This window comes from Erythrolamprus reginae, chromosome 5, assembly GCF_031021105.1.
Source record: "Erythrolamprus reginae isolate rEryReg1 chromosome 5, rEryReg1.hap1, whole genome shotgun sequence".
In the NCBI taxonomy this organism is placed as follows: domain Eukaryota; kingdom Metazoa; phylum Chordata; class Lepidosauria; order Squamata; family Dipsadidae; genus Erythrolamprus; species Erythrolamprus reginae.
In genome coordinates, this window is record NC_091954.1 from 74,805,903 (window position 1) to 74,826,690 (window position 20,788).

At 37.6% G+C, this 20,788-nt stretch overlaps 1 protein-coding gene across 9 annotated transcripts in view; it reads right to left on the reverse strand.

Annotated features, from left to right (window-relative positions):
* EPHB1 (EPH receptor B1) overlaps positions 1–20,788 on the reverse strand; it is a 476,084-nt gene that overhangs the window by 95,060 nt on the left and 360,236 nt on the right. For all 9 annotated transcript variants that reach the window (XM_070753153.1, XM_070753155.1, XM_070753156.1 and 6 more), the window contains exon 5: positions 11,672–12,007. In XM_070753153.1, coding sequence (XP_070609254.1) covers positions 11,672–12,007 — 336 coding nt within the window. The remainder of the gene's footprint in view (positions 1–11,671; positions 12,008–20,788) is intronic.

Here is a 20,788-nt window from a genome sequence, read left to right on the forward strand (position 1 = left end):
TATAAAAACACTTTGTCAAGAGAGGATCAGGCAGCAGAAGACTGGAGATGTACAGCATGGTAGGCAGCATTAAAGGAATCAATACATTAAATGTTATGTTATTCAACCAGGCATTTGATGAGTTGTTGAGATGATTCATTCAGTACAGGGATGGGAAACTATGGCCCTCTTATGACCTGTAGACTTCAACACTCTGAATTCCTCAGCCCACATGGCTGGCTCAGGAATTCTAGGAATTGAAGTTCACAAGGTCATAAAGAGGCCATAGCTCACCATCGCTGGCTTAGTACATTTATTAATTTATTTTTATTTATTTATTTTGTCCAATACACAATGAGGGTTTTAGTGGGTATATATCTATATACACATAATAAAATACATGATGAAGGTTATAGAGGAGATACTCATAGTAAAATATATCTAAGAAATAATAGAAAATAAGATATAGTAATAGAACGTATCAATGAAAGAATAGAAGAAGAGATATAGGAATAGAAGAAAGGTATAGGCGATATAGGAGAGCAATAGGACAGGGGACGGAAGGCACACTAGTGCACTTGTACTCACCCCTTACTGACCTCTTAGGAATCTGGATAGGTCAACCGTAGATAATCTAAGGGTAAAGTGTTGGGGATTTGGGGATGACACTATTGGGTCCGGTAATGAGTTCCACGCTTTGACAACTCGGTTACTGAAGTCATATTTTTTACAGTCAAGTTTGGAGCGGTTAATATTAAGTTGAAATCTGTTGTGTGCTCTTGTGTTATTGTGGTTGAAGCTGAAGTAGTCGCCGACAGGCAGGACGTTGCAGCATATGATCTTGTGGGCAATACTTAGATCTTGTTTAAGGCGTCTTAGTTCTAAACTTTCTATCATATCATTTGATATTTCACCTAAGTTTGCTTTGAGATTTAAAATGTGTTATGCTGTTGGAAAAGATACAAGGGAATGATGTGGCATCATTGTTATATTGCATACAGCTTCTGTATGAACTGTTGCAGCTTTTTAAAGAGGGATTTTAAAACAAAGACAATTACACCCCCCTTCCAATCCTGGAAAGTACAAAATCCTGGAAAAACATGGGATGCTTCAGTCAATAACCAAAAGGTTTGTAACACTTCCTCCAATCATTTGGTAAACATGGACAACTAAGCTTGCACAATTTTAGCCCTGTTAGTTCAGAAAATAAATTTTAAAAGGAAATTGATAGGACAAGGGAATGGGATCCTATCACTACGGTCTTTTCATTTGGGAAAAGACAACTGCAGCAGTGCTGAAATTGATAAAATCATACATGCACTACATTACATGGGCATACATTGCTTTCAAGACAAATGGAAGATGAATCTTTTAGCCATAATTAATCTTGCTGATTAATTTTGGAATATACTCATCTGAGGCACTGTACCCTTGAGTACCGTTTTCTGTGTAACAGGAAACAAAAAAATAGACTACTGCTTTCAGTTATTGACGAGAGTAGAAAATGTATTTCTATCCTTAGGATGCTTGATAAAATAAAGGAGGGCTTAAAATCACAGCTGGTAATGTTTTTATAACACTAGGAAGTTAATGTAGGCATCGTCGCAGAACTGGTGTCTCCACGGCAGTGTTTTACTTTTCCACTTCCCTCTCAGTTTTTATATCCAGTCCTCACATCTACCCTTTCCCCCTCTTTTGCTTTTGCCTAGACCTCTAAATAAGAAGTTTCTCTTTTTTAAAAAAAATGCTGATTAAAAATATTCATTCATTCATTCATACTTCTATGCCACCCAATCCCGAAGGACTCAAATGCAATGCTATTCACTTGGAAGCAGACAAAAGATCATGTTACAATTTTCATTCCATTCTCCTATTGTACTTTTAAAAAGTACTAGTTTTAACCAGCCAACTTGGTGTTGAGTTTGTCGTCAATGGAACTGGACCATTTTGAGCATGCTGGAAAAATCACCTGGATGTTCCCTCTTTAGGAGATCAGGGGATTCAAAGCCTGAAGATGTTTTTTATGTAATCAGGCCAGCTCTCTGGAACGGCTTCTTTGTGGAAAAGTTGAGTGACCTCAATTTTAGCTACCTTCCAGGAGCAGCTGAAAATAAAGAATCCAGAAGGTATTTGGGAATTGACAGCAAATTCTGTGTCAAGTTGTAGAGGTAGATGTATTTTTAATATTTAACGCTTTACTGCTTTTTATGGGTCATTGAGAATCTTTTTATGATGGTGATGGAATATGAATGGAATACATTAACTCCCTCCCTCCCTCCTTCACACACGCGCACGCACACGCGCACGCACACACACACACACACACACACACACACAGGGAAACTGGGTTTGCTGGTATCTCTTTGTCAGTGCAGAAGCCAAAATCTTGAGGTTTTACCCTCAGTGAACCAATGGTGGGTAAAAAACAGCAGCATGAGAATGAGAAATGTGGTTATGGCAAGGTTCTACATGTTGTAGCACTTATATATTGAATCATTCCATTGTTCCAGCTACAATTAACATATATACAGTGAGCAGAAGTAGTTGCCCAAGATTTCAGATGGGGAATCTCATCCTATCCTGTGACGGATGCCAGGAATTAAACATGGGATATTCTGCATGTAAAATACGTGATTTACCTCTGAGCCATAAACTTCAGGCATTTCTGTAAAAAACGAAGAAGGTGATTTAACCCCTTTGCAAGTGTTAGGGTTTATTTTTGAACAGTCCTGGTTTTGAAGGATAATATGTTTGACGCTATGTTGGTAAAGACTGAAATTTATAACTTGCCAACTGGTGAAAAATCTATGTGGACAAATAGTTTTTATGTTTCTGAGCCAGATTCCTGGAGACTTCATATTTGAATCTGTCTATTGCATTTATTTATTTTTTAATCCCTGCTGGGTATGGCAATCCAGAAAGAATCAAGGCAATATCACTTGTGCTTCATTAAACAAGTTAATTTCCTGCCTGATCCTCCTGAGAAATCAAACTGTCTCATTTTAAAAGCCCACTGAAGCGTGTGGTAAGGGCTCTATTGGGATGAATTCTCAGAGCCTTCTAAATGATTTCCCCCATATATGCTTCTGAAACCCACAGTCCCTTAAGTCCCTGGTGAGTGGTGATGCCTTTTGGTGAATAGAGCAGGGTTAGTTACTGATAATTGGCCATTTTGTTCCTGACAAACTGTAATGCTTTTACACAAGTGATGATTTTAATGTGCTCTTCTTTTCACTCTGCTTACAAATCACTGTGCTACATAGATTTCTAAGATTCATAACCAATTAATTATGATCTAGAACAACTCCCTGTAATTGGAGTATGTGTAAACTATCTGAAAAAGGATACTAAATATTGTGCTATTTGTTCCTTTTTGGAAATTCCTCTTAATTTTAAAGCTGTCCATGTGTTCATATAACAGTAAAATTCAAAATTTGATAAATATGGAAGTGTGCCACACACAAAAAACCCCCAAGAACAACTAAAATTTGCTGATGATATATGGATTAAATATGTACCAATTCCTGCAAACATGAGAGCTTCTATTTCAGTGGAAAATAAAAAAAGGTTTGGCACTAAAATGTCTTTGAAATAAAATATATAAATTGAAATATGTATTTTCCAATCTGAAAGATTACAACTTAGATGTATCTCAAAATAAATGATGCATAACATAACCTGAACCATAAGAAAATAGAGACTTTGTAAGACGGTGGCTCCGAGAAATAAGAAAGGGGAGCTTACTTGTTGTAAATAATAATAATAATAATAATAATAATAATAATAATAATAATAATAATTTATTAGATTTGTATGCTATCCCTCTCCGAGGACTGATGGTGCTGCCAAAGAAAGGATATGTCTTATTTGACCTTTTCATTCAATGTAATTAAAGTCCATGCTTAACTCTAAGTATGGACAGTTTTATAAATAACTATATGTATAGTAGGGTATTTGTGGAAATAATAGTTACTATACAGGTAGAGAAAGAACTAACCTAGCCAATGCTTGACTAGATATTGATAAAATTTTGCTTCACTCTTTTGCTGCCATTTTGAGAAAGCAGAGCAAGTCCAATAAAGATACCTTTTTAATTTTTAAAAATGTGCATTAATGAAATGAATGTTTATCTTGTTTATACTAAAATAAATAAAAAGAAAGCAGAAACTAGGGGGATTCTTGGTGTGCTGTTTGTTAGATTATTTCTTGTGATTCCAAAGCTCACCTCCTCCAAAATGGTGTTTTATACTTTTTGTGATGGTTGCAACTACTATGAAAAAATCTGCAGCAGTCAGTTACGCTGATTTACTGCAACAAAAATAAGAGTGACGTGGTAGTCATAAGAAACAATCTTAGAACCTTCCAAATGTGTGGACATCAGTATTTTCAGTAATAGTTACACCGGCTAAAACCTTGAAAATATGCAGGTTGTGAAAGGCTATTTAAAGGTAACAAATAACAATTGATGAGACCATAGTCATTGGATTTTTTTTTCTTTATTTAGCTTTTTAGTTATCAAGATTACGGGTAGACAACAGTGCCTTCCTTTTGGATCACTCAGATAATCATCCCAGGTAACATCACTAATGACAACTTACTTTTAGTTTAATTAGTCTGCCAGAATAAAGAAGTCAGGGAAATACTAGTTTTTTGGGGGGAGGCAGGCTCTTTTTAAAGCCGGTTAAAGATTTTTATGCTGACCACTTGTTAGTGTCTAACCTAATATGTAAGGCAAACTAAATGTATGCACTACAAATTATACAGGAAAACATTCCGCTGATTGTTTATATTTACCCAAATCTTATTTTGTGCTGTTATAGTCATTTTGTTTTGGAAGAAGCATCTCCTATATATTCAGGAATTCACTGAGTGGGGTGACTGCTTATTTCTTCTAGTGGGTGATGTTGATAGTCCAGCCCTGCCTTTGTTTGCACAGCACATTTAATCCTGGGTTCTTAATTTTTTTTTAATCTTTCCACATCCTTTCAGAGAAGACGATAATTTTCCAAAATTAAACACTTAGCTTGATTGCTGTTTTGTTAATTGCCACATTCACAACCCCCCTCCTGCCTATTTAACATGGATAATGCTGCAAAGATGATCAACATCAAATTGGTACGCAGGTGGATGGGCAGCAATACTGAAGCTTCCCCATCCTTGCTTATTCAGAGGGATTTGCTTTGCATTATTGCATCAAGGAAAGAATTATACTGAAATATAAATCCCTTCCAAAATCAAGACAAACAATAAGCACAGGGATCAGAATCAAGAAGCTTCTTATTGCATTAGAGTGTATGCAACAAATTGTGCAACAAGGAATTGATGGAATATTTTTAGGAAGCTCTGCCAATTTTTCTATAATAACATCCCCATAGAATAGTCAATTTGCTTAACAGGGAAATTTTCAGATTAAAGAATTAATCAAACTTGACAGTCTCACCTTTAACCTATGATTTGATGTAGTCATTAGCATACAAATATTGATTTCAATAAGGATTTTATGATACAAACAAAGCAGATATCTTGGGTTGTCTTTGTGTTCTAGTTCCTGGTTTCTACACAAGGACACTGTCAAAGTGACCTTCATTTATCCTGTACAGCATCACTTTTTTAACTAATGAGAAGTGTAAAGTTTAGGGATTAACAAAAGGTAAGGTCAGAGCTGTCAGATAGCCAAAGAAACATGGACTTGGTTAAATGATCTTGATAGGTTGCTGATAAACCAAAAAACCCAAAAGTCTGTTTGACAACTCATCTGAAAAGTTACCAAATTTGACAGACAATTTGTTACATCACCAAAATGACAGATATACCACTATTAAGAATAATACACTGGTGGGATTTTACAAATGTATTTATAGAATCTATTATCATCATAACAGATCTGTTGGTAAAAAATCATCAGGCAAAATAATTCAAAACAATTGAAATGCAAATAGCATCAGAATGTCTTACAGGAATACTATGGGGGAACCTATATCCCACAATATGCAGGTCATATATTTTTATTCTATTTTCTTCAGAAAAGAGACCATCTAAAAGCAATAATTTCTTATGCTCTTAGACAGAACATAATATATAAAATCATTGAAAATTCATGTATAACCATATAGGTGTATACCTCTTATAAAGGGAAATTATGACCTGCTATACATATTTCATATATAACAGGTCAGATTCCAGATTAACAAACTACATTAAGGATTATTACAGAGGTAAGGAAACTTTTGTGGGGAAAGGTTGTGTTTAAGACTGTTGAGGGCCTAAAATTTCAATATCAGACATATGCTGGAGAGGTATATTTTTAAAAAATGACAGTGTATCAGTTTTTAACTTTCACAACATTTATTTATGTTTCAGATAAAAGTGGTGGGACGTGGTGATATCAGCTTTCAGCAGCTGTGACAAAGAGAGGTGCTAAGGGTCAGAATTTGTGCATGGCTTTGCTCAGGGCTCCTCAAACTTGACAACTTTAAGATTGTGGGCCTCAACTTCCAGAATTCTTCTGCCAGCTGTGCTGGCTAAGAATTCTGGAAGTTGAAGTTCACAAGTCTTGTACGTATGGTGTCACAATATACCTAGAAACTCAAGAACACTGATAATATTTCCTACCTAATACAAACAAGGTGCCTCCTTTTAAAGATTCCCAGACATAAATTTCTAAGTGTAATCTGACAGTTGTATTCCCTGTCTTTAAATCTCTACTACTGTATATTAACAGGTTTTGCAAGTTATTACTCTTTCTCTTGGTTGTATGAAAGGAACTGGTGAACAGATAAATGGTACAACAAGCAGCAGGAGTTAAGTAGTTGCAGTAGGACACTGATGGTGAACCTATGGCATGGGTGCCACAGGTGGCATGCAGAGCCATAGCTGCTGGCACATGAGCCGTTGCCCTAGATCAGCTCCAACATGCATGTGTGTACTGGCCAGCTAATTTTTGGCTTGCACAGAGGCTCTGGCGGGTGTTCTTGGTTTTCAGAAAGCCTCTGGGGGGATGGGGAAGGGCATTTTTACCCTCCCTTGGCTCCAGGGAAGCCTTTGGAGCTGAGGGAGGGCAAAACATGAGCCTACTGGGCCCACCAGAAGTTGGGAAACTGGCCGTTTTCAGCCTCCAGGGGGCAGGGAAACCTATTTTTGCCTTCCCCGGGCATTGAATTATGGATGTTGGCACTCACACATGCACAATAGTGTGCATGCACACTCTTTTGGCATCCAAGGGAAAAAAGGTTCACCAACACTGCAGTAGGATATTCAAGAGACTCCAGGAATTGACAGTTTGACATATGGACTCCTGAAATTTCCTGTGCTAATTCATAAAACTACTACTGATAATTGAGATTTTTTTTAATCACGTGAGGTTTAATTACTCTATAGGCATTATTCTATATCCAACTTCTTTGGATGAAAATTTTCAAGATTAACATTTCAAATAATTTAAATTGGAAAGAAAATAGTTATGTCTGTTGCAAAGTGAAAAGGAAGGTTTATCTCAGATATTTTATACGTCGTGGCTTAAGTCTCTGAATCTGAAAAGCTGTTCCAGATGAACCAGTCGAATATCATCTTTTGTCAGGAACAAGCAACCAGATCCAGATGTGAAAGGTTCAAGTTGACTATTTTATTTGTTTTACCTATAATACAGGAATCTCCCCAAACTGCCTTGCCTTGGGAAGTAACAGATAATATTCCATGGAACTGATTAGGCTTAAGTCTCTTGTAGCGGTGCCAAAGACTCAACACTAGTTCTCTGCTTTATTCCTCCTCCTTGCCTAGCTGGGCGTTTTCCAATATCTTTAGGAAACATCAAGCCAAAAATCACCAGAGGCTCCTCAAGCAGAGGTAGCAGATGTTGATATAGGTCTTAAAACACTTAGACAAGTAGAGCCCAAGAGTTTCCAGCACTTAAAAGCAAAGCAAAGGCATTCAATGAAGCAAAGCTGCCTTAATTAAAACAACTGGCTGCAGCCTTATTTAAGAAGCAGCTCTGACCCTGAAACTATGAACCTTGGACTGATTGATGAATCTTTTTTGGTTCTCTGAACCTCAGACTGAATCCTGACTAGTCTTCTGTCTGTTCCTATAGAAAGGGAAACTATTCAGACAAGCCTTATCTTCACAGAGTCTGATTTACATTCCTTTGCTGGTCTTCTCAACCTTGAGTAAACTGCTTACAATTATCCAGCAATTCTGTGGGCATTTGAAACTTGAAACAGAAAGTATAGGAACCATGCTGCTGATATCCAATTGGCCTGCAGCAGCTGAAAAAGGAATAATGACATCTACTGTAGGCCTGCAAGCTTGTTCACATAAGAAATTAGGATGTACATTTGAGAAAAGGCCCAGTTAGCATCATTTCGTAAAACAATAGACTAGCAGGCAAATGGATAATTTTTAAAAGTGGTGCAGAAGACCTCAAACCCATTTAGAGAGTCCTTCAGCCCTATCACTGAAACTGAAAGCTGAAAAACTGAAGAGAGCCCCGCAGATACAATCAATTAAATAGGAATGTATTGGATGGAGAATTTTATGGAAGGCAAAAGGAGCAGATGGAGAGATAACTGCTTCCAAGAAATGAAAAGAAATATATGGGTAAATGAGTAGACAGATGGCTAACTAAGGATATAGGTCAATTCTTAGGAACCTGAGAAAAGCATTCAAGTTTGTTTCTGTTAAAAAATGCTTAATTAGATTAATTAAAGAGAAGAGAAGTGACATAAATACTTTTTGAGCATGAACTTAGAACATCCAATTTTCTCCATCATTTGTCCTTATTTAAAGTTTGTTACCCTGTTTCTTTCCTTCAAGACTATGTAGACTGTGAATGCATGCCATAATATGTGAAGTTACAGCTGCCTGTAATATGCTTTTCTGTTATTTCTTGCATAAACAGTATAATTTGCAGTTAGAAATATACTGCATTTTCAGATTAGCATGGGAGGGGAAAAAGTGAGGACAGCAAATCAACATGTTAGACATCGATGTGTGAGTCAAGGTCAAACCTACACTATCTAGTCCACTTTGCATTCCTATTACTCTCCCTTTAAATGCCTGTAGCGCTCAGCAAACCATTTCTACTTGCTTAAAATGTGCTGAATGCTAATGCCTCATTTCTAATTGCCAAATATGTGCTCCATCTTTGAGGCCTTTCAAACATAGAGTGTATCCTTAATATGCCAAAATCAAATTGCACTTTATCTGGAATGGATAAATGTGGAAAAAAGCCAGATACAATGCAAATATATCAATTTTTAATAATCATAGCTTTGCTACAGGAATAATCAGGAAGAAAACGAGCGAATGGACAAATGGACTGTAGGAACAATAGTTGTCAGGAATTTAAAAAAGTGCAAAAGGCATACCACCTAAAAACAATGGGAATATACAAAAAGAGGAAGGGCGGACATTTGGAGATGGCACTCTGGGTCCAGTTTAGACAACCAAAGAATGGAGATAACCTGAGGTTGGAGAATAGAGAAATAGAAGAGCAGATGACCAGGTAAGAAATGAAGAGAATGAAAAAACCCCAGAAAGGATGTACAAAATGACATCACTGCCAATAATCACCCTTCTGCTAATATCTCAGTTGCATCTTTGGTGCCCAATTCATTCTGACATGTTGAGCTGACAAAGTTCCTACTTCTGGGAAACAGAATGCTCAAATATTGATACCAATACTTTAAAAAAAATTATTTGACTGTTAAGTGTAAATTCTTCAGGCATGGCATTAATAAAGCTTTCCTATTTTAAATATATTGCACAAAAGATGAATTTCATCCTCTTGTTATGGTCAAACCAAAGGAGATTGTGGTTTAACTGTTAAGCATCTCCCAGTGCTTAACAGTTTATTCTTCTCTTCAATAAGCTTTTGGTTATTACCTGTTAGCTTTTCTACCCCCCCACACCCCCCCACCAAAGAATGCATGCCTAAACACTGCAGGTCCCTCAGCATCATGATACCTCCCCACCACACACACACACTCCATTTCTCTCTCAAGGAAGAGTCAGCAATTGATTCATCTATGATTATCTCTAGTTTTTAAAAAAAATCAAAAAAGAGATGACAAAGTCCAGAAGAAATTCTGGTTCTTTCTGTAGGTTGCTGTGGTTTTGTTTTTGCTGCTAAGAATGTTAGTTGTGCAGCCTTTATTCAGCTGTTATGTGGATCCAGATGTTTTCCTTCCAGATCATGTTTCTAGTTTGACTATCTCAACAACCTAGTTTTATTTTTGCTCTTTAGGAACCTGAAGTTCTTCCATGAGCTAAAGATGGTGAGTACTGAGTGCCACCATGTGAGCAATCCAAAAAAACTGTGAGATGAGAGGGATTTTAAAGGACTGACTTGGCTGCTGTTCTATTTGTATGCCTGCTCTAGAATTTCACTTATTTGCAGTAGCTGCAGAATGCAATTGCAATGTAACATGTGTTAAAAAGATAAAGGTTTCCCTGCACATGTGTGCTAGGCATTTCTGGCTCTAGGGAGTGGTGCTCATCTCCGCTTCTAAGCCAAAGAGCCAGCGCTGTCCGAAGATGTCTCCATGGTCATGTGGCCAGCAAGACTAAATACCGAAGGCGCACAGAGCATTGTTACCGTCCCACCAAAGTGGACCCTATTTTTCTACTTGCATTTTGTACGTACTTTTGAACTGCTAGGTTGGCAGAAGCTGGGAAAAGTAATCTAAAATCACTCTATTATGCAGCGCTAGGGATTCAAACTGCTGAACTGCCCACCTTCTGATGGACAAGCTCAGTGCCTTAGTCCTTTCTAATGTGTGTTGTACTTCCCCCACACGACCATAATTGGCCCAACACTTACGTTCAGGGAGAAATTTGTTAAGTGAACTTTGCCCCATTTTGTGATCTTTCTAGCCACAGCTGTTAAGTGAATCATTTCAAGCTATTAAGCTAGTGCCATGGTTGTTAAGTGAATCTGGTTTCCTGGTTGACTTTGCTTAACAGAAAGGTCGGCAAAATTGTTCACATGACTCTGGGACGTTGCAACTGTTGCAGGGTCACATGAAGAACTTTGGCAACTTTTCCGTTAAGCGAAGTCAAAATCAGATTCACTTAGCAATCATGGTGCTAATTTAACAGCTGGAATAAATATGAGCCAATTTCCAAGCATACAAATCTTGATCACATGACCTGGGGGATGCTGCAATGGTTGTAAGTGTGAACAGTGATCATAGGTCACATTTTACAGTGCCTTTGTAATTTTGAAAGCTCACTAAACAAATAATTGTTGTATGACTACCTACATAACAGTACTTTTGGTAATTAAAACACTAAAAATTCAGTTAACTGCCTGCTGCTCACTGCAGCATTGCTGTTGCTTCTCCTCATTCATTCACTATCCCAGATAAGCCTACTGGAAGAAGGCAACATTTTGGGGAGCTGTTAGGGATTATTCTACTACTAAGACTATCCGAGCTATATGATGGATGTCATAAATTCGCCAGTAACAGCAAAACCTGGCAAGGGATCTACTCCCCTCTCTACAGTGCTTAAAAGGGAAGGAGAAGAAATAACAAGTACCAAGATCTATAGATGATCCTAGAACTCGATTGCAATATTTAATGGTTCTGAAATCAAGATATATTCAAAAGTAGATACAGCATCAAAGAATTTTTCAATTTTCTTTCTTTACGTTCATGAAGAAAATCATACCGGTGGTTTCTGAACTGCATCTTACCTGCTTGGTTGGTAGTGATGTTCACTGAGGCATGGTGTGGTAGGAATGGGCTTTTATTAGAAACTCCATTGACAGCTTGGATTTCAAAGGTGTATGGCGTATGAGCCCACAGGTTGCTGATGAAGATGCGAGTTCCCGTAAGGCCCAGTTGTCTTGGTACAAACTCCACATTGTCATCGCAGCGGAAGCAGCTACGGCGATCTGACTGACACTTTTTGCAGACAATGTTATAGGTCACATCATCACGACCTCCTGTATCCCGAGGGGGATGCCATTCTAATATAATTGAAGTCTCATTGACAATAGAGATTACATTCCGAGGTCCTGAGGGAACACCTGTTAAATAACAATTTTCAGATTAAGGCCATGCAAGTAAAATGTATAACTTTAGTGGTATTTTAAAACATTTTTATTTAAAACATTGAAATATTTGGTTTATTTTGGTTTTGTAAAAAAAAATATTTATTTACTATTTAAATCAACTGCAAAGATTTACTTAGAAAGTGACCACATGAGTGACTGTTATATGCCTTGTGCTTCTATTGAGGATGGGTGAGATGACAGAGACGTTTCCATGTTCCAAATGGTCTTAATTATTTTCTCCAAGGTTTTAGATAAACATTTCACATCCCCAAATATTCCTCTTGAAAAACTTGATTTACTGGTAGCTTGCTCTGGTCTTTACCACACCTGCCTGACCCATTAATATTATCAGACATGTAAGAAGAATTTTAGTAGCATGTTTATTTTATAATAATATTTCCTTTCTAGTTAGTTTCTTTTTATTTGTAAACAGGTTTTGAAAAATTATTATCTTAAAAGAGAAATTATAACAAATAAATTTCATTCACAAATTCTCAATACTGTACACTGCACAAGTCAAAAAGAGGGATGTAAAAGTATTTACCCCTCGCATCCTGGACATAAATTGTTTTAACTTCTACCTTCAAAATGATGCTATAGAGCACTGCACGCCAAAACAACTAGACACAAAAACAGTTTTTTCCCCCAGCCCCATCACTCTGCTAAACAAATTATTTCTTAAGCCTGCATTACTATTGCTAGTAGTCTTCTCATCGTTCCAATCACCCATCTCCTCCAACTTATGACTGTAACTTTGTTGTTTGTATCCTTATCATTCATTCATTCATTCATTCATTTATTTGATTGATTGATTTTTAAGCTGCCTTTCTCCTTAGACTCAGGGGGTCTTACAACATGTTAGCAATAGCACTTTTTAACCGAGCCAGCATATTGCCCGCAATCCGGGTCCTCATTTATATTGTTTCTCAGTATGATTTGATTGCTTATTGTACCCTATGACCAGGATGGGGTCTAACTTACCTTGATGCTGGTTCACTTCCTCCCAGGGGCAGATTCCTCTTACCATGCTTGTGCAGCATGGGGAGTCTTGTGTGCGCGAGAGCATCTCCTCATGTGATTTTGCTTCTGCGCATGCGCAGGAAGCAAAATATACCCAAAATCACCAAACTATCGTACACAAAAGCATCTCCTCATTAGATTTTGCTTCTGTGCTTGTGCAGGATAACAAAATAACAAAAATTGAAGAAGAAAATATGTTGGCACCTGAAGAATTGGCACCAGAGCGGTCATGGACAAATTGCACAGTCTGTGGGCCGCTACCGGTGTGCACTGGTAGCAACTGGTAGCACCCAACTCTGCTTCCTCCCATGCCATGTAGCATGCGCAGTGCCGAAAAATAAAATAAAAAACCAAAAGGAAGATGGTGACTACATGCACAGTGCCAGAAATTCAACTTCTGCACATGCTCAGAACAAAATGTAATTTTTTTTAAAGAAGCTGAAAACAATATGGCGACCGCATGCGCAATGCCCATAACTTGGCTCCTGCACATGCTCAGAAGAAAAAAATAAGTGTTAAAAATTTAATTTTTTTTAAAAAATCATTTTTTTAAAAAAAAAAAGATGGTGGCACCCACGGACACAACCTTGTGGTCATAGATGTCCATCTTGAGTACATTCTCTCCCCATGCAGCATGGTACTAATATGGTATCACTCACTTAAGAGTTTTATCTTTGGGTGATCTGAGTCAAACTAGATTATTTTTTGTTCCTTCCAAACAGTTGTATTTAGCTAGAATACTAACAAAAACAAAAATCTATTTTCTGAAAGACACATGCACACATACATACACGTACACACATGGGCACAGATTCACTTAATTTGAATTTGAAAGTCAATTCTTAAGTTCTGAGAGGGAAGGGAAAGGATAAATGTGGAGTCCAAAGCTTATCTTCCTTAAAGCACTCCCCTGAAAAGTGCCCTAAACTGTAGGATGGCTAAAAAGATCTTCCACTGTGCTTAATAAATACAGTATATATTTGTATATAAAGATTATAGGTTTTTCTATTATTTGCAGCTGGTCTCTAGTGCTGAATAGAAAAATTATCTTGATTCTATTAGTTTTCATTCATTGTGATGAAGCACTTTGATTGTATTCCTGTCTTACCGGGCAGCATTTGCCAAACTGAATCAGTTTAGTGTCATTTCTACCAATAAAAGAGAATATTTGTAGCTCAGGGTTGAAATGAGGGGACCTTTGTGCTTGCTGAACTCAATTGAGCAACCAATCTCAGAGAGCACCAGGGACCTCTAAGAATACTGTATGTGATCTACCGTGTTTCCCCGATAGTAAGACCCCCCCGATTGTAAGACATATGGGGGGTTTCAGGGGGGTCGGCTTATATAAGCCATACCCCGAAAGTAAGACATATGTCTTACTTTCGGGGAAACACGGTACTAAAAGCGAGGGAGAAGTTTGCAGCGCCCTGGCGGCGGTTCCCTCCGCTTTGACGGCGCTGGTCCGCTCGCTCGTCCCCGCAACCGACCCGTTTCCCCGACACGCGTCTGGAGGGGAGGAGCCGCTCTGCGCAGTTGGGCAGCCCCACCTGCCTGCCGGAAAGGAGGCGGGCGAAGGAGGGCGCAGCTCCGCCCGCCCGCTCGCTTCTACAACTTCGGACCAGCGCCGTCCTTCACCTCGCATTTCCGGGTTGGCGAGCCTGGATTGTTTTTCCTGCAAGCGCTGGTCCCCGCTAAGCCTTCTGCGCCTGACTCTGCGAGGCGAGAGGGAAGAAGGAGAAGCGCTTCTCCTTCTTCCCTCTCGCCTCGCCGAGTGAGGCTTCGGACCAGCGCTTAGCGGGGACCAGCGCTCGCAGGAAAAACAATCCAGGCTCGCCAACCCGGAAATGCGAGGCGAAGGACGGCGCTGGTCCGAAGCCTCACTCGGGGAAGCGGGTCGGTTGTGGGAACGAGCGAGCGGACCAGCGCCGTCAAAGCGGAGGGAACCGAGCAGATCAGCTGCTGGGCGGCCTCCCTGGGTCTTCCCGACTTCACCCTGTCAATTTGGTTAGTGGAGGCGGGAAACGGCAGGGGGGGGGTATGTAAGACATACCCCGAAAGTAAGACCTAGTGGGGCTTTTGCGGGTAAAAAGATAGTAAGACACTGTCTTACTATCGGGGAAACACGGTAGGTATGGTTAAGGATATTATCCAATTTACTCTTTATCTTACTAAAAATGTTATGGAAATCTTGACATTTGCCCCCAAACAATAGGATTTATAGCATTTAGACTTATATACCGCTTCACAGAGCTTTACAGCCCTTTCTAAGTGGTTTACAGAAAGTAAGCATATGGCCTCCAGCAATCTGGGTCCTCATTTTACCGACCTTGGAATGATGGAACAACTCGCTTAACAAATGATATGAATTGTATATATTTGAACAGATACAAATCTGGTATAAAACTTTTTCCTTTTTTTTTCCAATAGTTGTAAGAGATATCGATATTTAAAAATGGAATGAACCTTTTGTTTTCAAAATCTCTTTACCGTGATTTATTCAACGCCTGCTTTTACTTATCCATACTACCAAATTTTGATGTAAGGAAATGAGCTACTGAAATTAAAACTAGTTCATATTCTTAACACAGCTCCACCGCACACCCGCCCATTCTTTTCTTCCTTTCTTTTTTCTTCTTCTTCCCTTTTTCCCCCTTCTTTTCTTTGTAAGTTTGTATGTTCATTGATTGTTTTGTTTTTATATTTTGGCCTATCGTCCAAACACACGACTACTGCCTATGTAATGTGCCATGTTTTAACTGTCAATTGTCATTATACGTCTTTTATGTATTCATTGTATATTTGTAAATAAAACTTTTTTAAAATTTAAAAAAAAACGATGGAAGACTGAGTCCAACCATATTTTTATTTTAGTTGACTGTTTTTAACTATTAGATTTGTATACATATTGTTTGTATTGCATGTTGTGAGCCGCTCCGGGTCCTCGGAGAGGGGTGGCATACAAGTCTAATAAATTGAATTGAATTGAATTGCGCCAACTGAGATTCGATCTGCCAAACTGCTGGCAGCCGGTGATCAGCTGAAGTAGCTTGCAGTACTGCACTCTAACCACTGTGCCACTGAGGCGCTCTAACCCCATTGCTTTCATTAGCTAATAGGAGGGAGCTATAGATTAGGAAAGTGAAGTAGAAGAACATTTCACTAATTTAAATAAAATTTAAATCTCCAGGACCAGATGGATTATTTTAGGGTAATAAGGAAGGTGACTGCAGACTGAATTTAACCATGGAATTTTGATATTTATCCATAATTGGGTATCAGTGTTAATGGGGAATACCCATTGAGCAGTTGAGACTGCCAGTACAAAGGACACTTTTGACTGGTTAATTCCAATTCTTCTCAAAATCTTTCTGGGAAGCTTTCATAGTCATGAAAGTCTCTGTAACACAAGTTGCACTCTTGGAACTGCTGCATGTGCCAGGACTACCAAGGGTATGGTCTGCCTCAAATTCTGTATTTGTTGCACTTATTGGAGAAATGCTTCGGATAAATTGTGTACTTTGTTCTCTACACCATCCTGACATCATAGAACGCTGTCCACAGTGGTGGGTTGTTGTTGGTTCAGATCACCTTTTTTACCTCCTTTCGCTGAAATTTACCACCTTTCGCTGAACCGGCAGCAATGACCGGCAGTCCATGCTCCTGAACCGGTCCTCCAATCATGGCGGCTTGTAAAAAATTCCTCTGCACATGCGCAAAGGCTTCTGTGCATGAACAAAGGGTCATTTACGGGTGTTTTGCACAATGTGATGATGCTTTACTCACACACACAAAACACACATTTCTGTCACGATTCGAACCGGTAGGGAAAGTAAGTGGAACCCAGCCCTCAGTGTCCATTGTTCTTTCATCAGCCGTTGCTCCTGCTTGTAGGTCAGATGCCATGCTGGGTTTTTTTTATTGTTGTTGTTTTACTCCATTTGAAATTTTTGTGAATTGAGAAGATCATGTCAATGGCAAAAAGCCAGGTCCGTATATTCAATTTAACTGTTTTACTGCAGGAAGTCTATGCACAGAAATCTTCTTAGATTTCTTAGATTAGATTAGATTAATTTAGATTAGATTAGATTAGATTAGATTTATTGGATTTATATGCCGCCCCTCTCTGCAGACACAGGGCGGCTCACAACAATGGTAAACAATACATAGTAACAAATCTAATATTTAGCAATCTAAATTACAGTTTTAGATTAAAAAATCCAAAAGAAACCCCAATATATATAAAAAACAAGCACACAGTTGAATCATACACAGAAACTACAAGGGCAAGGGGAAGATTTTTCAATTCCCCCATGCCTGATGGCAGAGGTGGGTTTTAAGGAGTTTCCAAAAGGCATCTGGTAAGAGCTAGGTAAGTTTCAATGGCAATTAAGGGGACTTTGTGGCCATGTAATCTCAATTTCTCTTTTCACTCCTTCCCTTGGCTCTGTCAGTCCTTCCCCTACCCGTAGACTACATTGTTACATCTGCATTAGGTGATTGTCATTATTTAGGACTTATTTTATATGCAACAAAAGCAAATTATTTATTTGAAGCTTGTCCTTGGTGTTTCCTCTGATAACTCATGAATGTTGGTTGAGCTTTATAGGAAGAGATTTATTGCCAAGCCCTAAGCAAAGCTCTGACAAGTACAAAGCAACAATCCTGATAAAAAAAATAAGTTGTATTTGTTTGGTTGTTCTTCATTGGTAGCACAGTGTTTCTCATATTTCAGAGTCATATGCTGAAGACATGTACTTTAACCTTTGAAGCAAAAATCAGGAAAAGAAAATGAGGGTTTTGACACTTACAATTCACAATATAGCCTTGTCTGGCAGGCAGGCATAACTTTCATTCTCTGTCCATTTTCCCCTTCTTGAAAATAGCAATAGCAAAACACTTAGCTTTATATACTGCTTCATAGTGCTTTACTAACCACTATCTAAATGTTTTACAGAGTCAGCATATTGTCTCCAATAATCTGAGTCCTCATTTTACTGATCAAAGGAAGGAAGGAAGGAAGGAAGGAAGGAAGGAAGGAAGGAAGGAAGGAAGGAAGGAAGGAAGGGTCAATCATGAAATGGTAAAGATCAAACTGCTAACAGTCGGCAGAGTTAGCCTGCAATACTGCATTTTAATCATTTCTGGTGTCTTCAAAATTTTTTCCCATCTCTGTACTGAGATCACATAAACCCAGAAAATTTGATTTGCTTATATTTCTGTGTCAGCTGATTCTCAACCAATCTATCTTGTAACCCTGATACTCATGACAAGACACCAATAATTTTGTGTTCCCCTTTTGTACTTACAACTCTCTTTATTGTTCAGATAATTTTTTAGCAATTTAGTTTTGCTGAGAGATATTTTAGTTGGTGAATATAATTAAATTTTGATTATTTAAGTATATTTAATTGTTTTTATATTTTACCTGTATTAGTAAAATATATTTTTATCTGTATTAGTCAATACATGAAGCAAGTTCTGGGTGGAGGATAGGAAATTAAAAGATAGATATATACCTTATTTTATTTATTCAATTTATATGCAACCCATCTTGCCTGGTGTTAGGTTTGCCAAATTTTAAATAATTAAAATCTGGAAAGCTCTTATTGATACATTAATGTGTAAGACTGAAAGAACGGATATTTAGTGAAGTCTTAGAAAGGTCTCCTTTTATGTCTTTGTTCTGTATGGTTACTCTGAGCAACAGATAATAATAATAATAATTATTATTATTATTTATTAGATTTGTATGCCGCCCCTCTCCGAAGACTCGGGGTGGCTCACAACAAGCGATAAAACAATATTGTACAGGCACAAATCTAATATTAAGAAAAAACTATACCGGAGTTCAGACTATTTACCTCATATCCATAGGAAGTATCAATCTATGAATAACGAAGCACTTTAAAAGGTAAGAATTTAGTTCAATACTGATTTTCTACAGAGGAAACAGGATAAAAAGTCAATTAACTGAAGGTTAATAGCGCAGAGTTGTAATGTGGACCATACTGAAAAGAATAATTAAAAAAAGAGCTGGTGTGGCGCAGCAGGTAGAGTGCTGTACTGCAGGCCACTGAAGCTGACTGTAGATCTGAAGGTCAGCGGTTCAAATGTCATCACCGACTCAAGGTTGACTCAGCCTTCCATCCTTCCAAGGTGGGTAAAATGAGGACCCGGATTGTGGGGACAATATGCTGGCTCTATTAAAAAGTGCTATTGCTAACATGTTGTAAGCCACCCTGAGTCTAAGGAGAAGGGCGGCATAAAAATCGAATAAATAGATAAATAAATAAATAATGAAATGTACATACTGTATATAATATGAAAACTAAACTGACAGTTGTGCCCAGAAGAAAGCTCTCAAAGCCAATTAATAACACTGGTCAAGTCATAATGTAAACTGCATATTGGCCACGTTCTGTTAAAAATGAGCAGTAGTTGATATAAATGTGATAACTGGATTGAAGCTTGAATACAGTATTTAGTACTGAATTTTTCAAAATCAAAATTGAAGTTCTAGTATTATTGACATAGAAAAATGGTCATAGTTTTAAAAAAGAATGTTTTAAAATAACTGTCATGACTTTACTAACAAGCATTCATCTGGCATTAAAAAGATATACGTCCTGTATTTTAGTGCAAATACATCAAACTGTAATTCATTAGTTCATGTGATAATATTAATGGTCTGATAAATACAGAGGTTCAAGATTTTTAAGCCAATTGGGAAAAATGATTTGAAGCTTTTACCCAGAAATAGTTGATTTTACAAAAAGTCATTGAAGTGAGGATTAAAACAACAATAGCCTCTTTACTTTCTTTGAATTACAAAGGTCTTCTAAGAAATCCCCTCAGTGATATTGTTTACTCCTGTAGGGAAAAAAATCAAACCAAAAAATTGATCTCCAAATATCTTGTTTACATTTTCAAAGTGAACAAATAATATTTATTCCTTTATTTATTGTTTTTATTTGTTTTTTTATTTATTTGAGTCTAAGGAAAAGGACGGCATAAAAATTGAATAAATAAAATAAATTAATTTAATTTATTTATTTAGTTATTTATTATTATGTTTATTTATTATATGTTCTGTCTTTCCTTTGATTTTCCCTCAACAATTCTGTGAGCTATGTTGGGATCAAAATAATCCAGCAAGATCCATAATTAAATAAAAGCTTTCAGAGTCAACCACAGGTTCCTTTTGTTTTCTTCAGAATGATGAAAGCACTGATGCAGCATCCTACTTACAAATCTCTTCGGTGTGTACATGCATATAAAAATGGGCTGGGATTTGCATCATGATGCTAAAAATGATATTTGATTGTTTCCCATGCCCCATCCCCTGGTCCCCAAGATTTCTTAACTGCTCTAATCAAAAGACAACAACTTAACCCTGAAATTGCACTAATTTCCAAAAGTAACTATCACAATCGGGTAACTTTGTATCTTTGTATCTTTGCTTATAGTGAGGAAGCTAAGAGCTCTTCATGGGGCAACTTTAAAATGCTTGTTTTTCATCCTGGAAATTGAGCCAACTTAGAAACATAGAAACATAGAAGATTGATGGCAGAAAAAGACCTCATGGTCCATCTAGTCTGCCCTTATACTATTTCCTTTATTTTATCTTAACTTTAAAAAAGAAAAAATTAAAAATAGAAAAAAAAAACCAAATTAAAAATCACCCAAAAAGAAAAAGAAAAGAAAAAGAGGAAAAAATAAAGAAAGCTTCCCCTT